Source organism: Octopus sinensis, linkage group LG19 (genome assembly GCF_006345805.1).
Source record: "Octopus sinensis linkage group LG19, ASM634580v1, whole genome shotgun sequence".
In the NCBI taxonomy this organism is placed as follows: Eukaryota; Metazoa; Mollusca; class Cephalopoda; order Octopoda; family Octopodidae; genus Octopus; species Octopus sinensis.
Genome location: NC_043015.1, coordinates 48,308,639 through 48,323,650, shown reverse-complemented (window position 1 = coordinate 48,323,650; position 15,012 = coordinate 48,308,639). Strand labels below are relative to the sequence as shown.

Below are 15,012 nucleotides of genomic sequence, written 5' to 3'. Positions count from 1 at the left end.
AATACATTATAAAAGATAACGTAAACAAACAGCAAAAAGCCATGTTTCTACATCCTTGTATGATAAGTTTCATTTTCGTTATCTTTGATCCAGAAATTATAAAAAAACATCCCGAAATCCGATTGGCCCTTCCTATAGCATAATGACAAGATATTTAACGCCTAGGCTATTATATACTATATACAATATAACTTTTAGGTCAGTGAAACTTATCACATCCTGTTCAGTGTTTTAATGTTATTTTAATGTTAGTCATAAAGTTGTACCATTTAAAATTCGTAACTAGATCAATTTTAGTATCAAGAAATAGATCAAGTATCAAGAAACCAAAACATTTCTTTTATCGATGATAACAAGATCTTTTCTTTTTTTCATTTTCGCAAATTCATGTTCAGAGGAAGGAGATAAGACGTGGTATTAACTTTTACCGGAGACTTATTGGCGTGACACCGCTAAGCATTTCGCTGGAACTTGTTTGGTATCTCTCTAGGCAATGTCTCTCTGTATTTATTCTATTTTATATATTATCATCCCGTGTTTATATTGTTTTCCAATTATATTAGCTGATCAGTCATTTCCGAACCTTTTGTTGGTTTCTTTTGACGGTTTTCGATGGGATTACATGACTCATTCGAATGCTACTTTGAATAACTTTAAGTGGTTTGTCGAAAATGGCGTTTCTGCCCGACGTGGTTTACAAAATGCATTTATCACGAAGACTTTCCCCAATCACATCACTTTAGTAACCGGTATGTACGAAGAAAGTCACGGCATAGTTGGCAATACAATGTACGACCCTCTTTACAACGAAACCTTCTACGGTTCTGCCGAGCAAGTCAGAGACCCTAAGTGGATGGACGACGGAGGTGAACCTATATGGGTTACCAACCAAAAGGAAAACACAAAGGCTAGAAGTGGATGTGTTTACTGGGTCGGTGATGGTGCTAGCATAAAAGGGTTCAAACCATACAGATATTTAGAATTTAATAAAAACTATTTGTTGAATTTTACTAGCAGAATAGACAAAATTATCGAGTGGTTCACAGACCCTTCTTATCCTATTAATCTGGGGTTGTTATATTTTGAAGAACCAGATCATACTGGACATGTCTTTGGTCCTGATTCACCAGAAATTGATAAAAAACTAACTGCCCTTAACAATGATTTAGGTTATCTTATTCGACGTTTAAACAACACAGGTTTACTTTCCAAAACTAATGTTATCATCACCAGTGACCATGGAATGGCATTTACTCCAGCAGATAAAATCATTAACTTGGATTTATACATCACGCCGTCTAAATATCAAATTTTTCAAAAAAATCCTATTGGAAATATCCTACCTAATAAAGGTGAGAACTCATTTTATGTTTATGGTTTATAAATATATAATTACATATGGTTTATTAATAAAATTATATCTTTGTTTATTTGAACCGTTTTCAGGTAATGACCGTACACAAATCAGATTTTGCGTTGTTGTTTTAACAAAATCAGCTTTTGCGGTGTTGTTCAGCAGTCCTGAGATTAAAAACATTCTCGACATGGTCGTTCTGTCTTATTTTCAGGAATAGGATACCTAAAACCACATCATCCAGTAGGAGGCGATTTAAGAGAGATTTAACTGCTATTTCTTGCAAGTCGAATAATGGCGTTGCTTTCGTTGTATTTATTGCACCCGGCAATATGGCCTCCTCGCTCAAATATAAATCAGTCATGAACAGTTATACTGATATCGATATTTTCACGCACTCACAACGCGTGTATATTTTTACCTTTTCTTTTTCTTTCGCTCTCTTTTTCTGCTTGAATGTTTAATGCAAATATTTCATCATCATCGTTTTCACGTCCACTTTTCCATGCCCGCATGGGTCAGACGGGAATTTGTTGAGGTGGACTCCTACAGCTGGATGCTCTTCCCGTTACCAACCCTCACCCATTTCCAAGTAAGGTGATATTTTCCCTCGACCAGACATGCTTTTCACGAAAGATTGGAAATGAAGGTCATCGCCTGCATTGTGGTGAATCTCGTTTACAATTATCACGCGAAGTCAGGGCAAGGAAACAATAACTGCTAATTCACGTGCATACGTAAGTGCGTATATACATAGATACATGCATACACACAACGGGCTTCTGCCAGTGTTTGCCTACCAAATCCACTTACAAGGCTTTATAGTCAGTCCGGGGCTATAGTAAAGGACACTTGCCCTAGGTGTCACACAATAGAATTGAACCCAAAACCTTGTGATTGGCAAGCATAGGGTTATATATATGTGTGTGTGTGTGTTAGTTTCTTTGTCCTGACATCATGTGATGGTTGTAAATATGTATTTCTTTACTACCCACAAGGGGCTAAACACAGAGGGGACAAACAAGGACAGACAAACGGATTAAGACGATTACATCGACCCCAGTGCGTAACTGGTACTTAATTTATCGACCCCGGTGTCACTGTCATACAAGCAGTTCCTTGATTCCGGGGTTCAGTGGAAACATCTCTGGGCAAGAGGAAATATTACCTTACTTGGAAATAGGTGAAGATTGACAACAGGAAGGTCCTCTAGCCATAGAAAAAGTGCTTGAACGAATTCCATCTCATCCATGCAAGAATGGAAATGTGTATTTTAAAACGATAATGATGAAATGATTGTGATATAAATGTATTTCACACTTCTTCAGTTTCTGTTTACTAATTTCTTTCACAAGATATATTTATAGCTTTTAGTACAAGTGCAGCAAAGCTGAGAGCATCCATGCTGTGGGAACAAACCCCTAAGTATGATTTTATATATAGATGTGTATAGGCGCAGGAGTGGCTGTGTGGTAAGTAGCTTGTTTACCAACCACATGGTTCCGGGTTCAGTCCCACTGCGTGGCACCTTGGGCAAGTGTCTTCTACTATAGCCTCGGGCCGACCAAACCTTTGTGAGTGGATTTGGTAGACGGAAACTGAAAGAAGCCCGTCGTATATATGTATATATATATATATATATATATGTGTGTGTGCGTGCGTCTGTGTTTGTCCCCCTAGCATTGCTTGACAACTGATGCTGGTGTGTTTATGTCCCTGTTACTTAGCGGTTCGGCAAAAGTGACCGATAGAATGAGTACTGGGCTTACAAAAGAATAAGTCCCGGGGTCGAGTTGCTCGATTAAAGGTGGTGCTCCAGCATGGCCGCAGTCAAATGACTGAAACGAGTAAAAGAGGTGTATAGATATATCTGCTCACCCACATAAAAGGCACTGGTGCTGATGCCACATAAAAAGCCCTGGTGCTGGTGCCATGTAAACACACCGAGTACAATCTGAAAAATGGTTGGCATTAGGAAGGGCATCTAGGTGTAGAATCCAAGCCAAAACAGACTGGAATCTGGTGCGGATCCTGGCCTTGACAGCTCCTGTCAAAACCATCCAACCCATGCCAGCTTGGAAAATGGGCTTTAAATGATGATGATGAATGGGTAGGCTATATGTGGAATTTGATGTAATGCTTACTTATTCCACATTGTTTTGAATTAATCGTTCATTACCTCTTAGCATTGAGACTTCGATGATATGAGATTGTTCATTTTGAAAATGACATTGTAGAGTAAGTGTGAGAGGCTGGATCTGGTCAGTTTGAACATAAAACAAGTTAGAATATTTGGACTGGGTATTTAGCCAGTTTTAATGCTAAAGGGATAAGCTGTATGTGAAGTGTGGAGTGTCTGTTTAGATTAATCATCATCGTCATTGTTTAACGTCTGTTTTCCATGCTAGCATGGGTTGGACGGTTCAAGCAGGGTCTGGGTCGCCAGGAGACTGCGCCAAGCTCCAGTCTGATCTGGCTGTGTTTCTACTGCTGGATGCCCTTCCTAATGCCAACCACTCCGAGAGTGTAATGGGTGCTTTTTATATGCCACTGGCACAGGGGCCAGAGGAGGCTGGCAAACGGTCATGATCGGTTGGTGCGTTTTATGTGTCACCGACACAGACGCCAGTCAGGTGGCGCTGGCATCAGCCACGTTTGGATGGTGCTTTTTACGTGCCACCAGCACAGGTATCATGGCTACAATTTCCATTTAATTTTTATTTTGATGTTGATGTTGACATACTTGACTCAATAGGTCTCCTCATGTACAGTGGGTCACCCTTCGATCCAAGGTTAGCACAGCAGGCCGTCCTGCGAGCCATGATCTCACTTCATTTGTTGGGTCTTCGCAGTCACAGCATATCTTCATAAATAAAAAAAATCCTGTCTTAATTGATGATTATTTTAGAATTTAATTGAAACACATAAGGGGTGTATTTTGGTTAGAAATATAGTAACTGAAGGGTTAACTAGAATAGTAAACCAAATCCATAGTCACTGCTGCCTTAGTAGATTAGTTTCATGATTAGTGTAAGCTGTGTGTGGTGTGTCTGCTCAGATCAACTGGAACCAAAACAGATTGTTGAACTTAGAAACTTAGCATTTTTGATATTTTCGTATGTTTTTTTTTTTTCCTTTTACTGGTTTCAGCCCAGGGCTGAGGTGTAGTTACTCAGTGTTGTTTCTAATATTGATTTTGGTGAAGTAGCGAGTTGGATGGAGCTGCTCTTCTTTGCGTCTCCTGCCGCGATGTGGGTTCATCTGGTATCTCAGGCAGAAACCTGTCCAGACGTTCCTTGATAACTTCCACATCAACATCACGTAGATCTCTAAGGTTGCCTGGAAGGATGTTGAACAATTGTGGGCCCTTAAAACCCAGACTAACTGCAGTACTGTCTCCTTATTTTAGATGAGAAGATTTTTGTTTTTGAATATGATAATTAAGAAAAATATTTGTTGTGCAAGATTTTTTATGTGAAGTCGTGTGTTGAAACAGATATTATTATATTTCGGAATGGTCATTTTGCCAGTTTAGCCAATAAAAACATATGCACTATATATTTGGTGTTATTTATTTTTTACATTAATCTTAATCTTATTTTAGCCAGAGTTCTTTTGTCACACTCCTGTGACCGCATCAGTGGTCCTTTGTTTTCTTCTTTCTTATTTGTGTCTCTCTTTCCTAACCGTCAGCCATTTTGTATTTCTATTGTATGTCTTCATTTGTACATGCTTATATCTCTATGTGCGTCTATGTTTATTTAGTGTGTGTATGTGTGTGGGGGGGATGCCTGTAATATTTGTATCTTCTGTGACGAAAGAACTCTGGCCGAAATAAGATTAAGATTAATCATCATCATCATCATCATCATCGTTTAACGTCCGTTCTCCATGCTAGCATGGGTTGGACGCTTCGACCGGGCATCTGGGAAGCCAGAAGGCTGCACCAGGCTCCAGTCTTATCTGGCAATGTTTCTACAGCTGGATGCCCTTCCTAACGCCAACCACTCCGTGAGTGTAGTGGGTGCTTTTTACGTGCCACCTGCACAGGTGCCAGGCGAGGCTGGCACCTGTAAAAAATAAATAACACTGTAAAAAATAAATAACACTGAAGCAAAATAACACCAAATATATAGTGCGTGTGTTTTTATTGGCTAAACTGGCAAAATGACCATTCCTAAATACAACAATAATTAAGAAAAAGTTATTTTTAAAATTAACGTGAATTTGCGGAACAATTTTTTGATAATGAAATCCTCTTTTTTTCTAATCTTTTAGATGTTCCTATTGAGCAGTTTGTAAAAAATCTATCATCAGTGCCTCACTTACATGTGTTTCTTAAGGAAGATATTCCAGAAAGTGCTCACTACAAGCACAATCGACGCATTCAGCCTTTACTGTTGGTTCCTGATGAAGGATACACTCTCAATTCATCACATTATAGCTACCACAGTGAGTACATTCCTTAAAACTACTTTGATTTGTAATCTTTGTATCGTATTTTACAGTAAGCACAGGCATGACTGTGTGGATAAGATGTTTGCTCCTAACCATGTGGTTTTGGGTTCAATCCCTCTGTGTGGCACTTTGAGCAAGTGCCTTCTCTTATAGACCGAGGCCAACTGAAGTCTTGTGAGTATATTTGGTAGAAGGAAACTGAAAGAAGCCCATTATATGTGTGTATATATATATATATATATATATATATATATACACACACACACAAACTGAAAGAAGGAGAGTGTGCGCCCTCTGGTATCGTGAGTAGATGGCTTCCAGAGGAGAAGAGTAGAAAATTGCCTCGTTTTCAGCTCTACAACAATGTCCAGCAAACTGGACTCTCCTACCTTTCACAAGAGATGACACAGGTGGTAGTTTCCCATATATTTGCATTTTGTTTGGATGGCGCTTCCACAAGAGATTTTGAGCTCTCATAAGGAGGTGAGTGTAGGTTCCATCCAACTGATTCTCAAGCTTCTTTGATAACGTCCAGGTTTCTGAGCCATATACGACAGGGTGCTGGAAGGTTCCTGGGTTTGGATAAAAGAAAATACAGGAGAATCAGTTAATTATGATTTTATTCATGTTTCCCTCTCAGATTCACACACTTATTGCAGCGGTCCTTCAGTTTTTCTAAGCCCTGTAAAAGAACTCAGAAGGTTGAACCTTCAACCAGGCCTTTTGCAATGCCCCTAAAGCCAGTAACTTTTCAGCCCCACCTTGTATAATACGCACACACACACACACACACACACACACACACACACACACACACACGTACATATATCTGTCATATTATATATTTGCCAGTGTTCCTCCCTGACATTGTCAAGCGATGTTGGGGGGACAAACATATACACACACATACATATATATATATATATATATATATATATATATATATATATACATACATACAATATATATGACGGGCTTCTTTCAGTTTCCATCTACCAAATCCACTCACAAGGTCGGCCCGAGGTTATAGTAAAAGACATTTTCCCAAGGTGCCACACAGTGGGACTGAACCCGGAACCAATCTACTTACCACACAGCCACTCCCTTTATATATCTACATGTGTATAAGGGAGGCAAGCATTATTTAAGCTCAAATTTTCACTCTAGAGGTTTTCACCTTCCTTTAAAGATAATACCACTTACATTTTGAATGTTACTAGGAAAACTATTTGGTTTGTAATTCCGTTTGGAAAACAAATTAAATCGAATCTTCCTTTGCAATTCCATGAAGTGGTTGGTAAGAACTTTCCAAAAAATTCTAGATATTATTCGATTATTAACTCTCATATAGTTAGAGTTGCCTTCTCCAACACAAAGAATCTTTCACAAATTATATCTTCTCACAATACCAATCTGCTAAATAAAAGTTCACTTTCTGGGAGTTCCAACATTAATCTTGTTAATTCCAACCCCTCACATAATAATAATAATAATAATAATATTAATAATAATAATAATAATAATAATAACAGTATTAATAATAATAATAATATTAATAGTATTAACAATAATAATAATAATAATGATAGTAATAAAAACATGGTTTTGATCTCTGAGGACAACCCCAACAGAATTAAATTTATGTCTAATAATTCTAAGATCAAGACTTCTATATACCAATGTAAAATTTCTTGTGGTACCGATGTCTACTTCTACATAGGCACATCCTCTTCCTAGTTATCTAAGAGAATTTCAAATCATTATTCATCATTTAGGGATAGCAGAAAACGCCATAGCACAGGGCTAAGTAAATTGGTTTGGCATCTTAAAGACAACAATAAAGATTTTAAGTTAGATTGGTTCATCCTGTCCGTATCTTTTCCTTATGATAAGGGCAAGGGATTTTGTAACATTTGCAACTCCGAACTCTTCCATATTCTCTTCTCTAAGAATCACCTTGTTAACACACTTATAGAGCTATCTTACAAATGTAAACACTGGCAGAAACATACCTTTAACTCATATAAGTGATTTCGCCAGTCTTTATAGTTTGAACAGTTAGTTTAACTTGCACTTTACTTCAATAGAGAAATCTACTTCTAAGCCTTTGAACATTTCTTCAATCAACATATCCCTCTTTATTAGCTCTCTATTTATTATTTCTTTAACCCTTCTCTTCCTAGTATCTGCCTTTGACGTCGAATCTACTAACGATTTTTTAAAATAATTAATAACGTTATGTTTATCATTTAGGCAGTCATTGTAATTGTTATAATGCGCTTAAGAATTATAGAGACAGAGAAGCAGCAACTGTCGTGTTCTTTTAAGTCTGTCTTGCCTCCCACCTTTCACTGGGCCACCGTCAGAATCTAAGTGGGGGAGTGTGATGTGTTCAGGCCTCCTATGATTGTTCACCACTACATCATCATCGTCATCATTTAATGTCCATTTTTCCATGCTGGCATGGGTTGGACGGTTTGACTGAGGTCTGGAAAACCAGTGGCTGCACCAGGCTCCAATCGGATCTGGCAAAGTTTCTACAGCTGGATGCCCTTCCTAATGCCAACCACTTCGAGTGTGTAGTGGGTGCTTTTTTATGTGCCACCAGCACAGGAGCCAGTTAAGTAGGCCTGGCATCGACCACATTCGGATGCTGCTTTTTACATGCCACTGGCAGGGGAACCAGTCAGGGAGCACTGGCATCAGCCACGTTTGGATGATGCATTTTACGTGCCACCAGGATGGGAGCCAGTCAGGGGGCATATCAGAATATACAGTATGGTCTTCAGATAGCATAGGTATGGCATGTCTGTAGTGATAGATCTATAGATTGTCATTTCTAATCACTTCACTGACTGTGTATCAGACGTCCACCTGAGTTGCACTGGCTTGAGGCTACACACGAAAACAAATAAATTTAACCCTTTAGCATTTAAACTGGCCATATCTGGCCCCAAATTTTCTACCTGTTTTATGTTCAAACTGGCCCAGATTTAGCCTCCCATACCTACACAACAATGTCATTGTAAAAATAAGCTATAACATCATTGAAATCTAATAGCTACAAGATAACATGCAATTAATTCAAAACCATGTGAATGAATAAGCAATACATTTAAAATAATAATAATAATAATAATAATAAGGCGCAGGAGTAGCTGTGTGGTAAGTAGCTTGCTTACCAACCACATGGTTCTGGGTTCAGTCCCACTGTGTGGCATCTTGGGCAAGTGTCTTCTGCTATAGCCCCGGGCCAACCAATGCCTTGTGAGTGGATTTGGTAGACGGAAACTGAAAGAAGCCTGTCGTATATAATATATATATATATATATATATATAAATATATGATGGTGTGTGTGTATATGTTTGTGTGTCTGTGTTTGTCCCCCTAGCATTGCTTGACTACTGATGCTGGTGTGTTTACGTCCCCGTCACTTAGCGGTTCGGCAAAAGAGACCAATAGAATAAGTACTGAGCTTACAAAGAATAAGTCCCGGGGTCGATTTGCTCGACTAAAGGCGGTGCTCCAGCATCGCCGCAGTCAAATGACTGAAATAAGTAAAAGAGTAAAAGAGAGAGAGAGAATAATAAGAAGATGAAATTATTGTGTATAGTGCTCAGGTGCTCTACAACTCATCAAAGGTGCATGTACAGTACATAGAATTATGTACAAATGTCAGGAAAGTGAACAGTGTATGAGTCATGATATACATGTGTGCATGTGTATGGAGAGGAGGGATATCAGGTATAGTGTTGGCGAATTTCAGGAAGCATGGAGGTTTTAAAGGATGCAATGTTTTGGTAACTAACATCTGATGCAGGTAGTTTGTTCCATGCTTCAGCAAGCCTGAGTGTGGAAAAATGTTTCCGAAAGTCATGGGAGCTGTGCTGTTTTCTGACTTTGTAGGCGTGTGCAGTAATCCGAATGCTAAAAGGCTAAATGCCTTAGTTCTGGTGAGAAACATAAATATTAATTTATCCTTCGTTTTGTAAATAAATGAAAGCATTTAATAGAATTCAATATTTTTTGAGTCTGGAAATGAAACATTAACAAAGGGTTTGTGTGAGCCATGTATCAAGATTTAAGTTTCTATTTAATTTTTAATTCAGTTCCCATATATTTCATTTTAATTGATAATTATAATTTTCACTTATTTCATTTAAATTTATACTGATTTCAAGTTTTGGCTCAAAGCTAGCATTTTGAGGGAGGGGTAAGACAATTACATCAACTCCAATACTCAACTGGTACTTATTTTATCAACTCAACTCCAAAAGGATGAAAGGCAAAGTCGACTGTGGTGGAATTTGAACTCACAATGTAAAGATGGGCAAAATACTGCTAAGCATTTTGTCTGGCATGGCAACATATCTGCCTTTGACGTCAAATCTACTAACGGTTTTTTTAAATACTTAATAACGTTCTGTTTATCATTTAGGCAGTCATCGTAATTGTTATAATGTCTTGTTGTTGAGATAGGCTCTCTTTCTTTCCTGATGAGAAGATTGCATTTTACACCGTTTATTCCTTTGGAATAAAACCAATGTTGTCTTCGAAACATATGTCGAAAGTAAAAGAATTTTAATAACATCTTTGTTCAACTCCATTTATTTACTTATACTACACAAATTACTGCACATTAACCCAGAGTTTCTACCTTTGAATAGGTCGCTTCATCCGTGTTACTTGCATGAATTTTGCTACCCTGGTAACTGTTTATTGAATTTTCCATGTTAACAGTAAACAAAGGATTTCTGCCAGCTTACTGCCTTAAATTTTAATTAATATTAATTTTAATTATAATTCTCAGCTATTTCATTTTAATAGACTCTTGGTTTTAATTCTCACTTATTTCATTTTAATTTCTTTTTTCTTTAAATAAAAATTTCAGGACAGGGAGAACATGGCTACAACAACACTTTACTTGATATGCATCCAATTTTTATGGCTTCTGGGCCTAGCCTTAAGAAAAACTTCTCAGTTGACATGTTTGAAAATGTTGATTTATACCCTTTGATGTGTACACTTCTTGGTTTAAAACCATCTCCTAATAATGGTAGCATGGAGACAGTTCAAGCATTTCTTATCCCTAAATATTCAAGCAGTTTTACAACATTTATTACATGTAAGTACAATTTTGTCTATTATTTTCCTTTCTTTCTTTGCTATTCTAATCAAAGAATTTTGGTCTAAAACTAATTTCAGAATCCTTACATCTTAACAATTGCAGCGTGGGAGGTGTTTGTAAGCCATTTAAGAAACACACAAAAGCCGTTCGATTTACTTCAACATTTAAGTTTAATTTGTCAAAATATTTTCGTCGCTATTTTCGTGTGTTTTGACAAATTAAACTTAAATGTTGAAGTGAATCGAACGGCTTTTGTGTGTTTCTTAAATGGCTTACAAACACTTTCCACACTGCAATTGTTTTCATTTCAGCACATGATCTCAGATCAAATCACTTGCTATGCAAGTACATCTCCTTACATCTTACTTTTCTGTAAAAATAGTCTCAAGTGTATATTACTCAGCCTGTTTCTGTCTTAAAATAGAGCAACAGGATATATTTTTGCGGATGCTAATATGTGTGCGCATGGGGTGGGGAGTGTTTGCTTTTATGTCAAAACAATTTTATGCTAAACCGAAGGATCACTCAGCCACAAAATTTACATCCAGTATAATATGCTGTATATAACTATAAAATAAATTTTGTGGATGTACAGTCTCCATACTCTTTGTTATTATTATTATTATTATTATTATTATTATTATTACACACACACACACAATAAGGTACAGTGTGAAATTATTTACTTATAACTAACAATAAAATTAGTATAATTATAGTTGCTACTATGGATTATTCAATCCTGTTTGATCAGGTATTTTGGACTAGAAAACCATAAAAGAACAACTTTAATATTATGATGGGTCCTTCCCACATCACATAAAACACGGTTGGATTGTTCTTTCTGTGTGAACTTAGGGACAAATTAAAAAAATTATATCAAGATGATTCTCTTTTAATTATTAGTAATTTTAATCCTTCAGCCAAGGAACAACTTCATAAGGGACTATAGAAATTTTTCTGAAATTTTAATCTGTCTTCTTTTGAGTTGAATATTAAAAAAAAGGGAATTTTTTAATGTTTTACTTGATCTCATTACTGGTTTATACTATCCTTTCCATAAACCTAACAAATATATGTATTGCATTAACAGATTATGTAACCACTCTAAATCTACAATCAATAAGTTAGAAAGAACCTGTCAACCAATGAAGAAATATCCATTACAATGCTTGGTATTATAATGAGGCTCTAAAAAGGAGTGGGTTATGATGAGAAAATGATTTATATACTAAAATCACATAAATCAACTTCTAAGGTTTCTAATTTAGGAAATTTACTTATAACAACATTAAATATGCGACTAATATTTCAAACCTGGGTTCTCATTCCTAAGGAATGGGAATCTAGGATCCTTATATATATATTTTCCTTATATATATATATATATAGCCAGTGAAGGACTGCGTCTGCGCAGTAAAATTTGAAAAGTTAGTTTGTATAAACACGAGACAAGTAGCCTTGTTTGTCTCGTGTTGGATATGTTTAACCCTAGGTTGGACCTTGCTGAAGAAAATCAGACCTTGTGAGTTCTCCTTGACTCGCTAAAAGATGATCAGAAACCAAATGGTCCAGGGTACTAGATAGTAAATGTTTTTCATTTCCAAATTTATTCCTGAGCGATAGGAAATAGTATGGGAAACAAAAGTAACAGTAATAATAGCACTGACTTACCAACTAATGGTAACTCAAGGAAAAATGATATAATGGGAGAAAGTAAAAATAAAATTGTGATTAAAAACAAACCTGTAACTATTAAATATAGGAGTGTAAATATGAACCCCAACTTAATTCTCGTGTATGATGTGGATTTGATTAATGATGATGATGATGGTGATAATGATGTTGATGATAATGACAATGATTTCTAGAGCTTACAATAATAACAAATTATCCACACAGAGGTATATATCATAAAATAATACAAGCAGTAATGATGAAACTAGAAATAAAACTGATAATATCAATAGGCGCAGGAGTGGCTGTGTGGTAAGTAGCTTGTTTACCAACCACATAGTTCCGGGTTCAGTCCCACCACGTGGCACCTTGGGCAAGTGTCTTCTACTATAGCCTCGGGCCGACCAAAGCCTTGTGAGTGGATTTGGTAGATGGAAACTGAAAGAAGCCCGTCGTATATATGTATGTATATATATATATATATATATATGCGTGTGTGTGTTCGTGTGTCTGTGTTTGTCCCCCTAGCGTTGCTTGACAACCGATGCTGGTGTGTTTATGTCTCCGTTACTTAGCGGTTCGGCAAAAGGGACCGATAGAATAAGTACTGGGCTTACAAAAGAATAAGTCCCGGGGTCGAATTGCTCGATTAAAGGCGGTGCTCCAGCATGGCTGCAGTCAAATGGCTGAAACAAGTAAAAAGAGTAAAAAAAAAGAGAGTAAAAGAGAGAGTTAAAAGAATGATGAGTATAAGAATAATTCCAAAGTGATACTATTAGTGATACTAACAGAAGTAAGAGCTACTTTTTGAAAGGACATTAATAAATCATGTCTGATCCACAGTATTAAAACTAACTGAAAGTAAATAGTAAAAGAAATACCACATGGTATAATCCTCTTTATTCATTACTTGTTAAAACTGATATAGCCAAAACATTTTTCAAAATAGGAAAAAAATTCTCATCTTGATATTAAATATCACCTCTGCAATTAAACTTGCTTATGATTCTCACCAAAATAAATATTAATTGTAAGGGAAATAAATGTTCATTATTCAGTTGAATAAAATTGTTATTAAGAAGAATGTCGAAAATTTCTCCTAATATTACTATAAGAATATTGAAGTATATCCACTTCTACACCTGTTGCTCAAAGCCAGTCGCCAACTGAACAAAAGGATAAAACTAGTGTGGACAACAGCACCACCACTGTTAATAAGGTTAATTACAAGCATTTATCTTCACTTAGTAAACCTAGTAATGATGCAATACAGATAAATATTGGAGTAGTAATAATTATAAACACCCTTGTAATAGTACAACAATCTACCCAACCTTAGAATAAGATAACATGAACAATACACCTATGATAAATATTACTAACCTCTACTGTTTCTGATGCTAATTTATGTACCTGAAATTGTAGAATAGCTAAAAAATTCCCCCTTAATGGGAATTGCCTCAAGAAAATAATTGTTTTTAGATGTAAAATCCTTACCCATAAAAGTAGTAAATGATATATAGGCTCTACATCTAATATGTTAAAAAATAGGTTCTCAACACATAAACATTTGTTCTCTAATTATAATTTGATGCATTCAACATCATTAGCTGAATACATATGGTATTTGAAGCCAAGAGATACTGATTTTAAATTCAAATGGAATGTTATAAATACTACATCATCATAAAATGGTAACCAACATCAATGTTGACTTGATAATTAAGAATTTACCAAAGTACTATTGGCAAATAATCATCTCTTAAACAATCTCTCCTAGAATGGTTAGGTGTAGGAAACATTGCTCTGCTGGAATGGTTATGCAAAGGGTAAACAATCTCCATATTTAGGAGATAGCAATCTGTGGGACTGGTCTTGTGTATGAGAAACAGCTCTGATGGAATGGTCATTTGAAAATGGAAAATATCAGCTGAATAAAAATGTGTGCTGATGGAGGAAGATTTATTGTTTTGGCCAGAGGAAGACCAAGAGAGCCAAAAGAAGTGGTGGAATCAGATTTCTTGATGTTGGGCCTAGCAAACAAGATATCATATACTAGCATAAAAAAAACAAAACTCAGATGATAAAATCATGATGAAGTACTTATGTTGGGTACATTAAGATGAGGATAGAGTACCTATGCTGAGTACATTAAAATGATGGTGGAGTACCCATGTTATCCATATTAAAATGTTGGAGTACCCATGTTATGCATATTAAAATGTTGGAGTACCTATGTTGAGTATATTAAAATTATGATGGAGTACCTATGTTAGCCCTCTCGCATTCAGATTATTCTGTCATGAGGAAATGACCAGAGACTGTGACCTTTGGAAGTATGCTGTGCGTGAGAAGACCCGGCAGGACAAGTGAGGCCATAACCCGTGGCCTCTA

General features: G+C 36.4%; 1 protein-coding gene across 1 annotated transcript in view; it reads left to right on the top strand.

The window, feature by feature from the left end:
- The first annotated feature begins 224 nt into the window (after nucleotides 1-224).
- LOC115222131 (bis(5'-adenosyl)-triphosphatase enpp4-like) overlaps nucleotides 225-15,012 on the top strand; it is a 15,870-nt gene continuing 1,082 nt past the window's right edge. Inside the window, exons 1-3 of the mRNA XM_029792264.2 lie at nucleotides 225-1,352; nucleotides 5,633-5,806; nucleotides 10,705-10,938. Coding sequence (XP_029648124.1) covers nucleotides 494-1,352; nucleotides 5,633-5,806; nucleotides 10,705-10,938 — 1,267 coding nt within the window. The 5' untranslated portion in view covers nucleotides 225-493. The remainder of the gene's footprint in view (nucleotides 1,353-5,632; nucleotides 5,807-10,704; nucleotides 10,939-15,012) is intronic.